This window comes from Hakea prostrata, chromosome 1 (assembly GCF_041222555.1).
Source record: "Hakea prostrata isolate BN-2017 chromosome 1, UWA_Hpros_2, whole genome shotgun sequence".
NCBI lineage: Eukaryota > Viridiplantae > Streptophyta > Magnoliopsida > Proteales > Proteaceae > Hakea > Hakea prostrata.
Window position 1 is genome coordinate 10,749,649 of NC_142600.1, and position 16,426 is coordinate 10,766,074.

General features: G+C 36.0%; 1 protein-coding gene and 1 pseudogene across 1 annotated transcript; both read right to left on the minus strand.

Moving 5' to 3' along the window:
- Nucleotides 1-40: 40 nt before the first annotated feature.
- Nucleotides 41-2,358, minus strand: LOC149027412 (protein BYPASS1-LIKE pseudogene; annotated as a pseudogene).
- Nucleotides 2,359-6,993: 4,635 nt separating this feature from the next.
- LOC149027413 (uncharacterized) lies at nt 6,994-15,836 on the minus strand. Its single transcript, XM_089162477.1, has 14 exons — nt 15,713-15,836; nt 15,542-15,607; nt 14,769-14,834; nt 14,535-14,610; nt 14,196-14,282; nt 13,542-13,639; nt 12,923-12,996; nt 11,993-12,080; nt 11,718-11,875; nt 11,217-11,259; nt 9,873-9,938; nt 9,552-9,629; nt 9,166-9,257; nt 6,994-7,804 (listed from the first exon to the last, which is right to left on the minus strand). The coding sequence occupies exons 1-14, from the start codon at nt 15,809-15,811 to the stop codon at nt 7,801-7,803; spliced, it is 1,095 nt and encodes a 364-aa protein (XP_089018603.1). The 5' UTR covers nt 15,812-15,836; the 3' UTR covers nt 6,994-7,800.
- Between the last annotated feature and the right edge of the window lie 590 nt (nt 15,837-16,426).

Genomic DNA, 16,426 nt, shown 5'->3' on the forward strand with positions numbered 1-16,426 from the left:
AGTTGTTAACATGATAGCTTTCAAGAAACACGCATTCCCATTAGTTGTGCATTAAAGCTTTGCGCATATAAATCTTCCTTATTCTAGATTTTGGGAGAAAAATGGCAAACAGAAAATGTTTACGCTGCAACATCTTCATACGTTCTAAGCGAGCACAAGGAAATATACTTAACCAGAAACTCTATACACGGTACACCATTAACAATGGACTATGAGAAAGAAATAATCAAACGAAGTTAACTACATAAACAACTTACAAGATGAAACGAACGGATGAGAAATTTTTATAATTATACAATAATGACACAAACAGAATAAACATCTCCACTGAACAGGAGATCAGATCCAAGGATTTTTATTTACAGGATGTAATTTTCTAATTTTAAAGGGTTCTTATTGTGGATGGACACCTAGTATCAAATTTTTTTTCTTTTTCTTTTTCTTTTGGTAATCGGACACCTTATCTCATTGTTCTGCTCATCGTCTTTCTCTCTCTCTCTCTTCCTCCACTTCCACTGCAACAAGGTTGCATACCTTAAACCAGAGATCAACCGAATTATATTGCTGCAAAATTGTGCGATTCAGTACACCCCAAAGATGGACAGATTTTAGAATTCACATCATTCAGAATTGCCAGCTCTACCCATACAGTCGAGACCTTCTGTTCTGCTACGGACGATCCTATGAAACACCTCCCTTACCTGGCGCTCCAAAGGATCTAATTCCCTCTTTCACTGTGCCCAACACCGATGCCAACTCTGATACTCCCTGTCTCACCTCCTTCTCCCGTTCCTCCATCAAAGGAAACTGAACTGTATCCGCCATTTCTGTCAAGCTGCGCACACATTTCTCAATTTGATGAATTTCCTTCAACAACCCACTTGCATTCCTTCGGTCCCGCTTCTTGGATTCTTCTATGATTCGATCTTGGAGTGAAAGAATTGAAGTTGCCCATGCGAAATGGCGAGGAGTGGAGAGATGGGTTTGCAGGCCACGGTCTTGGCAAGGTATAGCAGCCACAAGAGACCACATTACGAACAGAAGCACCGAGCTCATGGTGTAGACAAGCGCAGCTAACCCACTCGTGGCAATAATTTCGTTGTTCCGGGGAGGGGTCAAATTGTACCCAATGGCTTGAAGCTGTCTAGCGGCAGACCACGAACGAGAAACACTCCAAGAGAGGGAGCGAGAATGCCCAGCTGCACGGTGATCCTTGCCACTGCCGCTGCTGTTGCTGTTGCGGTTCCTCCCGAACGAACGGTTCCTGTGGGCGAGAACAGAAGTAGAATCCTTCTCATCCAGCATAGCTATTGCCAAATCTGTGAGAGCTTTCTTCGCTCGCCTGAACTGGCCTTCCCCAAGGATCCTCTGGCGAGAGTCGAAGGCGCAAAGGACGATCTCCAAGTGCTTCTGCCATTGCCTAACCTGCTCAATCCCGTCGCGGATAGCGTTGCAGACATCGAGCGCTTTCACACTCCTCTCAAAAAATTCGGTGACCATGCGATCTAAGGGAGGTTTGCAGACGAGGGCTTTATTTTTGAACAAGATAGCCCTAAAATCTTCCTGGCAACAAAGGAAAGCATCAAGAAGGCGACGGATCCATGAAAGAGTCAGCAGATCTTCGCCGTTACCATGGAGAGCATTGAATTGTTCAACGACCTGTTTCTGAAACGCCTCGAGATCCAATTCCAGGTTGGCAGGTTCATGGTTCCCCCCTTCCATGGAATGAACTTGCTCGCGTCTCATACTTAATAACGAACGACCAATCGACGATGAGAAAGGCACAGAAGAACCCTGGTAATCCGTGGCTGGCATTCTCACTGTCGATAAAGAGAACAAAAAAACACCTTATTCTTTTCAAATTCCAACCCCCTTTTTAAAATTAAATTTTGTCCTCTCTTGCACAGAAAAAAAATTGCCGATAGAAGAATTAGATCAATAATTTCAGAACCAGCAACACAAAGAGCCAAAAACCCTAAATTTGATAAATCTACACTTGAGACAGAGCAATTAGAAGCCCCGAGGATCCGCGAACACAACCCCCGGAATCGAGATGAATCGAACAAAAGAAGATATTTCGGAGAAATCCCTTAAATCTCTTCTCTTGATGGTATCGAAATTGAATTGAGAGAGATTAACGGAGGATCGAATTGAAGGAATAAAAGTAGAAACAGCAGAGTGAGAGGTACCTAAACACAAGAGCACAGAGCAACGACAGTGAAGGAAGAGAAAACAACAGAGCCGCAGCAATGGAGGACAAGGAACGTAACCCTAGCGTGACACCGAGAGAGATGGAAGCGGAGAATGACGGGGAAATCTTAAATAGGAGAAGAAACACAAAGTCTCGTGTGAAAATACCCAAACTGGAAAACCATACAAGAACGGTAGTTTATTCTCCCATATAAATAAATAAAATTAAAAAACATTTTTGGATAAATTAAATATAGATTGTCCAAAGGTACGATAAAAATATATATATATATATATATAGAAAAGAATCTTAAAGATCTTTTAAAAAACGGATTGCCTGATTCTATTCTGATTCTGATCCAACGGTCAGTGTTACTCAGGATCTTGTGGGGACAGTGACACCATCATGCTGGCTAGTTAAGTTAAGAAGGGCTAAGGCCGGAAGGTGAGCGGTGGAGAGAGAGAGAGAGTAAGAGAAGTGGGGCCCACACTTAAGGCAGGAGAAGTGGAGACGCAGTCTTTCTTTCTTTCTTTCTGTCTGGCTGGCTGGCTTGCTTTTTCTAGAAGCATATATCGAATGAAATGAAAACATTGAAAACTGAATTACGAGAATACCCCCTTGACATTTTCAATTTTCACAACGACGACTTATTATTAGTTATTAACCAAAGAAAAGAAAAGAAAAGAATGGATCAAGAACGATCCACGAGCGGGATCGAATATAATTTGTGGGTCCCCATAGTACGGTGTGAATGCAAAGAGTCAGACTCAGACATTTCACCGATCTCGTCAATCAAATCAAAGAGGAAGCGTTGAGCGTTGAGCGTGCGTGCTACATACATAATATTTATTATGGCCTTTTCTTTTCTCTTCCTTTCCAGCTTTCCTCGTCTCCCTCGTAATTCGTATCCGTTTATAATATTTATTTTTTTTATTTTTTTATTTTTTTATGAAGCCTTTTCATTATTTGTTTTTACACATGTCCATACATACATACGTATGGATCATGGATGAACACATTGAATGATCATCTGTTCGTATCAATATTAGCGGACACTTGTATTAGCCACGACATGTATCGAATCGTTCACCCAAAAAGAAAAAAAACCTGATATATGTATCGATATTAAAAATTAATTATTTTCTCTTATAAGAAATAAATATATCAGGATAATGGCATTAATGCAAATAATGTTACTAATTTTAATGGATAGGTAATTTTGGATAAAAATATAGTCAAATCTCACTTAAGGACCTATTTGGTTACTTGAGTCTGGAGATTTCAAATCTATAGAGTCATGGGTCATAAAATTAACTGGTTGATTAGCCTAAATCTTTGGAATGAATTATGTAGATTCATCTTGAAAAAACATTTATGCAATCATGGTTCAAATATTTAGCGCTTTTATAGTAGGGTGAAACCTCTGAATTTTACCACATACCCATAAATATACAGATAAACATCTTTAAAGTAAAAAGGTGAATCCCTAAATTTCGTTGAATTCAATGATTCACATAACTAAAAAGTATACATTTTCCATTTGTGAATCCAAAATTTTGAAATCTCTAGAACAGGGACTGGGTTACAGAATCCGAGACAAACCGGATCATGAATTGAGAATTATACCCGGGTGTAAAATCTCTGATTCAGAAACGAGATTCACCTTACACTAAAAAGTGAATCGAGATTTAGGGAAGGGTGAAACCGAGATTTCAAAAAGCATACATTGCACATCAACAAAATCACGCGATCAAATAGTTTTTTAGGATGAAATCCACAGATTTCATTCTACAACCAAACATCTAATTTTATAAATTATAACTCCATAGATTTGAAATCTCTAGATATTTGAAATCTCCAGACTCATGTAACCAAACAGGCCCGTAACTAATCAGATAAATATTAGTACTGGTAGTTTTTTTTTTTTAGTAAAAAGGTAATTCTATTAACTAAAAGAAAAGCCTCTATTACAATCTACCGCTAATTTATCAAACAATAACAACCATCAAATATTAAAGGGTGGGATAGCAATATTCAGAAATGCATCTTGAGTAAGAGCACTCTGCTTTGCTAAATCATCTGCTACCATATTTGCTTCCCTATAGACGTGTCAAAACCTAACTTATTTAAGAGATGGTAGGATCCCCTTGATATCAAACATAATGGGAAAGAGTTTCCAAGGTGTTGTGGGTGAGTCTTGATTCAGAAGATGTGCTAAAGCTTGGTTGTCCGTCTCCAATTGAATATTCTGTAATTTAAAGTCACGGGCCCATATTAACGCTTGACCTACTGCTGTTAGCGCCTCAATTATGAGAATTTCTTGAATTTGTATTCCCCGCCCAAAACAGAAAATCATTTTCCCTTGTCTATCTCGCGTTATACCTCCAATGCCTCCAAGTTTGTGTTGTTCAAGAAAGGACCCATCAACATTTAATTTCACGAAGTTTGTCTGCGGAGGCTCCCATCTTATAATGGATGATATGATCTCTCTATCTTCCTTGTAAGCAGTCCCTTGATTGTAGAATTGCAAGCTCCTCCAAATACCAAAGGCTACATAATCATGTGACGCTGTTTCTTGCCTATCAAAGACAAGATTTATGATATTTCATGCAAATTGTAATTAATTAATTTTTTTATTTGTTGTCTTTACTATGAAAATTTTTCTTCAATCAAGACCCCAAGTGACATATTTCACACATGAAAAAAAATATTAACGTTTCATACATGGAAAGAGGATTAGTTGGAAATTTTAAAATAAAAAAAAATAGAGAGAGGGGGCAGCGTGGGCATGGCCTCTATCTAACCTAACTTTAGCCCTAAGTACTGTTATATGTAGCGATTGGTACAATCATTGATATCATATAAGAAACACTGATTTTGCTTTCAAAAATATTGCTTTTCCTTATAGAAAATTTTAATTTCACATGAAAATATCTTTAAATTACCTCCCTATTTCTTTCCCATTGTCTTCACCTCATTTCTTTATCAAATGTTTTTTATTTTTCAACTCTGAAGATCGTTTCCATCCTGATCATATGAAGATGGATTTGGGCCAAACATATGGGATTTATAGGGTGGTCTCACATGGTGGATCCCGTGTGCCAAAGGCTAAAATTTCTATTCATCCAAACACATTTCTCTAATTCCCACTGAAAATCCTCTAAATAAATGTCAACGAATCTGATCTAGGGTAGCATTCCATAAGTATATTCGTCTCCCCTTTATACCCATAACATTAAATAATCAAATAAGCAAATAAATAAATGATAGCGTGGGTTAAATGATAAATCACATCTATGATTTTTAAGTTTTTGTTCATTAATATCATGAGGAGATTGAATCTTCTTTTTTTAATAATAAAATCTTAATTATAATTTTAAGAAAAAAAGAATAAAGAAAAACATGGGACCCACCTTGACTTATGATTGCTGCTGTCTTATTGGTCTGATCAACAGACATTTCCCTACGTGGGCGTCATGGGTATCAATGTATCATCATGTTTGCCGTTTGATCTGAACGCAGCCCTAACAAATACGCACGTGTTATTAAAATAAATTAAAATACGAAAGCATGTCAATATCAAATGATGAGAGCAATTTTGTTGTATTAGCCAGTTGTATTGACACAAGTGCCCTTATTATACCCTTGTATATCTGTCGACAGCTAATCTGTACTGCTGCCCTTGGAAGATTTAAACATTACTAGCGGATGATTAACGCAACAAAAATAAAATAAATTAAGACTTAAGCATGTGAACATATTAATCAAAAAAAAAATGATCAATTTGTTAAAAGTAAATATAATAAAATTGTAAACGTCAAGATGTCAACATCTCTTAATTGGGAGGAAAAAAATCTTCTCATGAATTTTTTTTTATTTGATCATTAAGTTACCTCGATTCAACGTACGGGTTCAACAACGAGAGTTGATTCACATTTTTTTAAGTGAAGAAGTAGTATTATTCAACACAAAAGCATCTTAGAGGGAGTACTCCTAAAAACCAGAGATCAAAAAATTGCTTAACAGTTACACCAGTTAATCACATTAGATAAGCTTTCACGCAAGTGTTTGAATATTTATCAAACCACTAATGCAATCTTGCTTCTATGTTTATTAGTTTCAATCCAATTTGGATATAGTCTATTTGAATTTTATCTTGTTGATCCATCGTTGGGATTGTATAGATTTGGTTTCTGTTTTTTACATTGTTTGCTAGGAGTTAATGCTTTTTGTTCTTCATTTTTAGATTTTTCAATGGAAGTAATCCTAGTCCCCATTTGTGTCGAGATGAGTCACCATTTACAATTTTTTTTGTCCTAATTATTTCTATGGAAGTACTCAAGCATTATACATTACGCAATGTTACTTGAGCACTAAGATATTCTAAAAATTAATGAAACCCAAATAAGGTCAATGAAAGCTAAATCTTTGATCACTTTATACATGTTAGTTGTATGATTTCAATTAAAACTTTCTAGAAACCAGTGAAACTTTGACTTGGACCTCAACTCTCTTTATGAGACCAAAACTATCAGGAAATATAGACTTCAGCCGTAAATGATTTTTTTTTTTTTTTTGGGGTCTATGAAACGATTAATGAATTGATGAATTGAAGTTATCTTTATGACCCTATCTTAAGAGTTATCAAATTATCTTTTGAGGTCTATCAAGGTGGATAGTTAATAAACAATAGTTATATCAACCACGTCTAGTCACTCACAAATTAAGATCATAGATTATGTATAATGATAAAGAATACAATTGCAAATTATTTGATCGATTTTCTAAACAGTCAGCGAGAATTAAGGATTGAAAATAGGAAGGAAAAGGATGGAACACCTTAGAATCTGGATATCCATGTCTCATTTAACCTTAGAAAAGACATTATTGTAGATATAAATTTTAGAATATTTGAACATGTCTGCCAGTTTAAGATAGTCGTCAAGTTATTCTTGGGAGAATTTCTCCAATTGGTCTCGATTTTTGTTTCTCTTCTCCACATAAAAAATAGCTTAACTTTGGATTGTTCCTAATATTTATTTCTCGTGAAGTGCTTGTCAAATTCGAACGTTAGGTCCACAGTTTAATTAAACAAAAGCATGATCAGATTACTTGTCATGCAAGATCTGACTTAAACGCAGGTAATCTATCAATGATTGAGTTAAAGTTTGACCCTCCAATAGAAGATTCGTTCTGATTTACCAATAAAATTTGGCAGCTTCGGGTGATTCAAAAGCTTTATGACCAATTAACACATCCAACAATCCCACCCAAAAGGAGAGACATGGTTAGGGGCTTCAAGAAGGTTTTTTCCTTTTTAGAAAAGGAAAGATGCATTACAAAGAAACATCACAATCCAGGTCCATAAAATATTCTGACTCTCAAAGCCGAGTGATCTAATCCAATCTCTTTAAAGAGAGATTAATATTCTATATGAATTCAACCACTCTTTTCTAATCACCTTGACCTTCTCTTCCCAACATGCCTTTAGAGATCATGAATTCAACCCTTCTACTAGTATATTTAAATTATATATAAAAGTTACCTTAAGCCTGAAGATGTAGTGAGCTAATAACAGCCATTCCTTCAAGGGGTAAACCTTATCTCATCTACCTGCAATGATATATCTCATGAATTAGAGTCTGAAACAACCGTTCGGTTGGATATCGTGGTGAGGCTGAGACATTCTGATATGAATTATAAGATTAACAGATGAAAAAAAATCCAAGTTTACTTAGCAGGCAAATTGAAAAAAATCCAACCTTGCTCAATGTCTGCAGGTATAGATGAAGAAATGCAGGTCTTAAATAGTGAGTGCATAAAAATTGTTTATGAAGAAATTACAAAAACTGATCGACCCTTAATAGGGGGAGAGAAAACAATAAGATGAACAGTGAAACTTAGATAATTGGTTCTTCTAATAAGGAATAAATTTTTCTATGTTAAATTTTTTTTAGAATGACATTCTTTTAGAATACAAAAGGAAAAGCATCAATGCACTACAAATGTAAAAATAATAATAATAACAATAAAATTAAAAATTAAAAAAATTCACTCTTAGTTTTAACACAAATGACCTTTTAACAATAAACATATATAAGATGGAACAGAGAAGTAATTAATTCATATTATTAAATGTAAAATTACATTTTAGGACATCATTAATCATCCTTTTTTTTTTTTTGGTTAAAATTAATCATCTTTATTAAGTGAATGTAATAAGGCTTTTTAAGAGAAAAAATGTAGCCATCTCCCTTTAGTTCGTGTTTTTATAATAGTGGTAGTATGTTATACACTTGCATGACACTTGTTCAATTATATTTACAATAAGAGTGGACACATGAACCCAACAACACTGGGGTCTGGGACCCTATCCTTTAAAGCAGATAACCCCCCAGCCCACTACTACTCAACCTACTAAAACCCTAAACCGTTATGAAAGGGGCAAACAATCTAAAGAAGGCCAGAAAATACAATCCCATGATACAACCTGGAAATACAGAATCCCATGCAAGAAGCTTTTAGAGAAACAAAGAGAAACAAACTAGTCAATTAATGAAAATTTCGTGGGTCATTCTTCACTGTCACTCTAAGCTGCATCGTTACCTACTGGGTCCAAACAAGGGTTTCTAGAAACGCTATCCATAAACCCAAGCCTTCTGTTAAGATCCCAGAAAGGATGAACATATAGTCTTGGGTTCCACCTTTGAGAATTTTTCCATAATATTGGTGTTCGTTCATGAATCTAATTGTCAGAGTTTGACCTTACATGAGTTAGTTCGACTGTCTCCTACTTGATATATTTTAAACTCACAGTTAGTTAGACATTATAAGTTGACTCATTAAATGTAAACTATTAGCATCACTGATGACGACTTCTCATGAACTTAAAATGATTTCTTCAAGATACAGAGGAATCTGTCAAGAAGTGGAAAGCAACTAAGGAGGTAAAGAGACAGCTAAGCATTTCTTACTGAAGTTCAAGCTCGTGCTGCTTTGCTACAAAATTGGCCACAAAGACACTTCCCGAATCACACCATCCTCCCACAACATCCCTGTAGGTGGACTGCAAGCAAAGTTGATAATCTTTATATATGGGCATTGACTTCCAGAAAGCAAGGTGGGGGCATTTGAATGTAACATAAAATACCACCTACACCCTCCAAGTTGATATGATATATTAAAAGGTTCACAGTGTCATGATTTAGATTAGCAACAGCTGGGATTAGGTTGGAATTCCCTTAACCAACCGATATCCAGCTTATCATATTAAAGTTGGGCATTTGATGTTAAGAAATTAAATGAAGTTCATCTACACCAACAAGAACCCTGTATCCATGTCTTGTGATGATGATCATACCTTGCTAAATCCTAGCCAGTTGGAGTCCCCTCTGAATGAAAATACCTTCTTCTGCTCTTTCCAGTTTCCACAGAAGGCCTGAAATCATATTTTTACAATTCCAGTAGTTAATATTCTTGTGAGTGTGTGTGTGTGTGTGTGTGGAGAGAGAGAGAGAGAGAGAGAGAGAGAGAGAGAGAGAGAGAGAGAGAGAGAGAGAGAGAGAGAGAGAGTCAAGGCATAAGGAAATACGTAATCTTATGAATTGAAGAGAACTAATAGACTAAACAAGCATGTACTATACAAAAAGAAAAAGAACTTTCTATTCTCAAGAAAAATCACCTCATAGTCAACACCTTGTATGTACATATGATCTGAGTCATGTGAAGAGAAGGCAAGTCCTGTTATCTGCATTTTCCATAAGTTATGAACTGGCAGATGTTAGATCCACCTGATACAATACTGTATATTACATCTGGGTTATTGAACCATAAAAGCTTAGTCTCAAGAGAGGTTATATTGAAAAGTTATTCCAATCCCACATTATTATACCATAAGCTTGATACTGGACATACGAGGAATGCAGACCGGGTTTAAATTTGGGCCAAACTACAGTAATGATTTGGGATGACTCTTAGTTTTGATCTTCATTTTCGTAATGAACTGAAATAAAAAATAAATAAATAAAGAGCCAAAAGTAAGGGTCCAAGAGAAAATTTTGGCTTTGGCTGTCCTAGATTACAATTGTCAGCAATGTTAAGAAACTTGCTGAGTCCTGCCACAATATTATTTACTAAGAGTCCCGGTAAAGAAATTATCTTGACTCTTGGTTGTTTTTTGACCCTTAAATATGCAAAATACCATGAATGAACAAATTCGTTTGTTTAGGTCATTTTCCTAGCCAGCCATCTATCCTTTTCCCAGATTTGGTAAGAGATCTCTCTTATCACCACCCATTAAAACATATTTCTCAAATTTTGATTGATCCATCCTAATCCCTCCCTCTGTTTCATCTCATCGATCTTATTTTATTTACATTATTTTCTCTGATTTATGGTAAAATTTTATTAACCAATTTCTGTTGTTAATTTTAAAAATATTACACATTGAAGTTGATCCAAATACCCCCTATAGAATAGAATCTTCTTCCACCAGTCCTTTTCTTCAGTCTTAACACTTGCAGTTCCATTAAATTGATATTCATAAAAGACAAATCACCTCTTCAAGACTCCAGTTCTCAGTTTGCTCTAGCAATATAATCTGGAAATATCCTATCTCATGTCTCTAATTCAGATACAGAAGAATAGCCACAGAGAAAAAGTAAAATTAGGAAAGGAAATTGAAGAATTCCATAAGACATCACAAAAATCAAAACCCTTGTGAGGAGTAATCAATTGATAAAACAGTTCTTGTGACACTTCAAGTTCCTCTAAATCAAAGAAAATTGTCCATGAGAGACTAGCTCACATCATTCAAGTCCATTGGTTGAATTCCCTTAAAGGGAATGATTCTAAAATATAACAACACAATGGAAGTTGCCAGTGAAAACATTTTTTTTCCCATTTGAGCGGTTAAGTGTGAAACAATTACTTCACTCCTCACATTAAAGAAGCTTAAACACAACCAGCAATTTCCAAAAAGAGACTAACGAGAGGATAATAGGAATTACTTCAGACAGCAGCTCACCTCATATTTTGAGCAATTAACCCACCTTGATAAAGATGACCATCTGCACTCAGTATTCCAGACATAAACTCAAGTCAGGTTGTCAGTAAGCAACAGACTGCCACATGGCATAAAATACAATTAGCTCCAGGAACCATTTTCCAAGTAAGCATAATAGCATGTCCTTGGAAAATTCTAGTAAAAAGCAAAAAAACGATCATCATCATCATCATCATCATTTAATACTACTGGTAATTTTTGAAAGATTAAAAAGGGGAAGGAAAAAAATCTATCACTAAGTTCAATCAAAATGGACATGAACAAATTGAATGAATTAGTTATTCAGAATTCAGTCCAGTCAGAACAGATCTACCATAATCAGATCAGATCTTCATATAAAGTACACAGCCAAGTACGAAAGAATCCTCCCAAGTCAATTGGGATATGGATAGAATTTGGATCACGGTCAATTTGATTCCACCAACAGTCTTGGTTTCATATAAATTCTTCTAGGTTACCAACCTGCGAGGGTCATAGACAGTTACTGTACGATCAGCTCCACCGATTGCCATTAAGCCATCTGGAGAAGTACAAATGGCATAGAAGATATCCCCAAGAGAACCGCAGATTCGTTGCACACAACCACCATTCTTGTTTGTTCTCAAGTCCCATATGGTCATCTGCAATAACTTGAAAATGTGAAGCAGCAGCATGGCAGGGAGGCCAAAAGGCAAAAGCTTAGCAATGCTGGTATCTTACATCAAGTAACCTCTAAGAAAATAATATGAAACCCATACCTGGCAGCCCTCAGCAACAGCCAGTACAGAGTTTCCATTCCCATAAAATGAACTTCCTAGGAAAGTTAATGAAGAAGGATACCACAGACTGCAATAACATAACGGAAGAATTTAGGGAAGAAAAGAAGAAAAAAAAAACATCTAAATAGTAAGTAACAATCAGCAAATGCACATTCTCAGAGAGTGGAAGGAGTCCAAGCAAATTAGAAATACTAATGAGAAAGTTTCCAAGTAAAGGTGCTGGGATTGCTCTAGGTAAGGTGACATCCTCAGAACTGCATGTTCAGTTGTAACTTGTAAGGGAGAAATTATAAATCTAAGCATTGCCCATGGAACATAGAAAGTTGTGAACTATGTTGAAGTCATCATCCAAAACATTCAGCCAAAAAAAAAATCATCCAAGAAAACATTGATCTGTTCCATGCCTTTATTTAGTTTTTTGATAGTCAACATTGGATTCCAATAAAATGAGAAAGAACATACAGCATCGAACACAATGTATTTTGGGCTCTATCCTTTTCAGTAAAACATACATGTAATAAGAAAATGAATATATTCTCAGCAGTTCATCTTTGGGGGTGGGTCACAAAGAAATATACGGCTGGGAGATGCTGGAGTTCCAATAATCTGAAGCTTTCAGTAGCCGAATGAACTAGACATTACACAGGATTCTCTGTTATGTAAAAATGACAACAACAATTAAAGGTCAAAAGTAAGATGTGCTAAGGGTCTTGCTAGCCAGGTAAGGTTTGTACAGATGTTGCTAAAGATAAAATTCCATCTAAAATCTAATTATTTCAGTGAAGCAATTGCATTCAAGAATAAGCATAAATACAGAAATAAGACATCACTGAAACAAGAGTAAGACAAACAAGTAGTTCCATAAAATTGCAAAAATAGAAGCAAAATAGCAACATATAATAGACTTACGGACGTAAACTCCGCAGATGAATATCTTGGTCATAAACATCAACAGTTCTACAAAAGCTACGAGCCACAGCTGCCTGGAGAGATGAATTTGGAAGGGTGAATTATAAAGATTTTGGAGATGGGACGGATAAAATTCGCAAAAACCTGAAGAGAGTTCAGTTGATTGAGGATAATATGAAGAAACTACTACATAAACAGGTTTCATCTCAAATGATGCTGACAAAATGGATATTGTTTGGCATTCAACGTCCACCAATGATCAAGAGTAAGATCAGTCAAAACAATTGGAATCAGGAACCAGATCAGCCAAAACTATTGGAATTGAATATTCATGGAGAACAAAAACACAGATGGATATGTTTTTTTGGAAATTTTTGCATATGTATAAAGCATGTCTGCAAAAAATTAATGTAAAATTAAAGTTTTATGAATTGTATCCAGAAAAGTACAATTTGTGTACAAGTTTGCAAACATCACACCAAATCTGTATAATTACTCAAATGCAAACCAAAATCCAGAAAATGAAAAATTAGGCTACAGCTTCTATTGCTTGTTCCGTCAACCATCCATTTCTATAATATAACAAACTCGAATTTGTACAAAGCAAGAAATTCAGTACCACAGAACACTGACTCGGACTGAAGCAGACACCTGCCCAACTACCCTCGCCTACTCCAAAATCACGTGGCAATACAGAATATGAAAGCCTGCCAACATCTGAGAAAGATTAATTAGTAGCCATATCCTACAGCCAAGTTCAATCATTTGGTTTAACTCAGCAGTCAGTGAAAATATTAAAAATCAAATGCATACAAAAGATATAAACCACTGCACTGCAACAAAATTTCATAGCACAGCATATGAATTGGCAAAGTGTCAGGAGTTACTGAGGCTGCACATGCTCTGGGGAAGACAGAAATTGCGTACCTTTATCTTAACATATTTATGATAATTTACAAACCCTAAGAATCTAAATTATGGTATAAATGAATTATCCCTTTACTTTTCTCATATAAAATCTTCAATATTTAAATGTTCAGATATGGATATCAACCAAAAGATCAAGGGACTCAAGAGAAAATCTTAGGATGCAGGCAAGGATGGCAATGACAGGAAACCTATATGGGCCAAAACAGTAACATAAGACAGAAAATTTAGGACAACCTCAGCTTCAAGACTTTTAAGGTAGAGAAAGTATGCAGCATTCAGCTTCAAAGATTAATAAACAGTCATCACGACGACATAGAGGAAAATGAAGTATAAACATAAGTACCTTCACCACTTGTATCCAGTTGAGATACAATAACGTGACCATATGAATCAACTGTGGCCAACTTAAAGCAGCCATCACCTGCAGGTACTGCATAGAGACAAATAAATAAATAAACTAAAGGTTGAACATTGCAAAGAGCAGCATTCTTCAAGAGAAAGGACTAGGTAGGACGGAATCAAAGCAAACATAATCTTATTAAAAAACTATTTCCCAGTTTCAAGAAACAACTCCCTCACTGTCAATTTCATTTAACAAAATTACCATAAAATAAATAATGAAGCATTCATAACAAGAAGGTAAACAAAAGATAACCAGAACACAATTGGGATGAAAGCTTACACTCTGTTTCAGCAAGCACTATACTTTGGATTTCAGACCGATGTGGACAGCGATTAACTACTGACGAATGCACAATCTTCGTAAAGGAAAAGAGATATAATGGGAAAAGATTTAAAGAATTATGAAACAAATCAAATGAAATAAGTTAATACAATAAAGATGAATTTATATTGCATATTGCAGCAACCCCCGTGGGCAAGGGAGAGTTGTGTGTCGTAGGTAAGGTTCTCTTACTGGTGCAAGCACAGGAATCAGAAGGCTCTCCTTTCCCCAGGTAACTGAACAATCCTCCACGGATACCTGGAAGAGTAGAAAAAGAACCAATGTGAAGGCCTGGTAAACTTTTATCCTTTTGCCAATGATCTTCCAGAAATGCTGAATGAATGTGAAATTAAGCAGGCAGAAGTTCGAACAGCAACAAAAGAAAAAGGGAAGGGCGAAGTGAGCCAGAAAGGAGGAAACACCAAGATTAAATGATTAACACATATGACATATCACAATAGTTTTGTTTTTGGCGACTACGGAACCTTAATTGAACTACGAAACATTGGATGACGGAAGGATATTCTGAAACTGTTATGTTAGGCCATGCTACTTGCAGAATGTAAAGAAATAGGAAAACGGCTCAGCGTTATACAGTTAGTACGTCCAATGAATGCGGATGTTGCAGGTAGAAACACTGATTTTCGTAGTCAATTGTACTCCTGTAATCGGTTCACAACTCGAGCTAATAGTGGTGGGATAACATTAATTTGAATTCTCAGTGAAAAACGAAAGAATTCTGTCGATCTAGTCTCCAGATGGAAAAAACAAGTCCAATCTCTCAGCAAATAAACATATTCTAGATGAGAATATCAAGAAATAAACAAATGTCGTCATTCAAATATTAAATCCCCATGGAGGTTCTAACAAAAATCAGGCCCTCAGAAGGGAAGAAAAAAAAAACCAGAGACGAACGAAAAGCGTCATGTGATATCAGAAACTAAAAGTCGAGGAAAGACGACGACCTCAACTTTATAAACGTGACAACCGGAAGCAATGTAAACCCAACAAGAGGAACCGTCTTCATTAACCTGCACAGAAGAAACGGAACATCAATGCAAGACGAGGGATTGAGCGAGCCAGTGAACATGCGCGCGCGCGCGCGCGTGCGTGAGAGAGAATGATCGAAGTCATACACGGATAGCGAGGCGAGTAGACTGGAGATTTCCAGGTGAGGGATTTTGGAGAAGAGTAGAAGGGAGCACCACTTTTCTGAAACTCTTGGCCTCTAACATTGTCTCCCAGAATCAAGATTCAATTGCTAACTCTGTAAGTGAAAACTGAGAACCACCATAACCGATGACAAAGTTTGGAATCACTGCAACTTCAATCCTTCTTGTTTTTTTTTAATTAGAAAGAGAAATATCCCTCGCTCGTTATATTAAACTCTGTAGTGACCAAACCAATCGATGTTATGTCATGAATAAGATCTAATTTGGCATGTGAACGCTAAATTACATCAGCCTAGTATTGGATTAGTTTAACACTAGCATCAGAAAGCTACTTGGAGTAAGATGAAAGCTGCCATCGTTGAGTAACCCAAGTAAAATTCTTTTTATCTATTTTTCCTGGAATGAAGAGGCCACAACGCTCGTTGAAATGGATGCCGAACTGGCAATTCAAACTCAATACAGTGACATTGTTAATTGTTAATAGTTACTACTTAATACTGGGGGCTTTTGTATTGTACGACTGGGACTGAAGTCGACATTCTTTCTCTAATCCATGCCTTATTGCCTTTAATTAAATTCATTTTGTAATTCTTTCTCTAATCCATGCCTTATTGCCTTTATTTAAATTCATTTCGTAACTAAACAACATAATACAAGAAGCTAAAAATTAATTAAAGA

What these genes read in the sequence shown, in the direction of transcription:
- LOC149027413 (XM_089162477.1), bottom strand. Translation starts at nt 15,811, where the DNA reads ATGTTAGAGGCCAAGAGTTTCAGAAAAGTGGTGCTCCCTTCTACTCTT. An exon ending in AGTGCTTGCTGAAACAGAGT is followed by an intron (nt 14,283 to 14,534) that starts GTAAGCTTTCAT and finishes GTCTCTATGCAG; the next exon opens with TACCTGCAGGTGATGGCTGC. An exon ending in TTAATTGCTCAAAATATGAG is followed by an intron (nt 9,939 to 11,216) that starts GTGAGCTGCTGT and finishes TGGAAAATGCAG; the next exon opens with ATAACAGGACTTGCCTTCTC.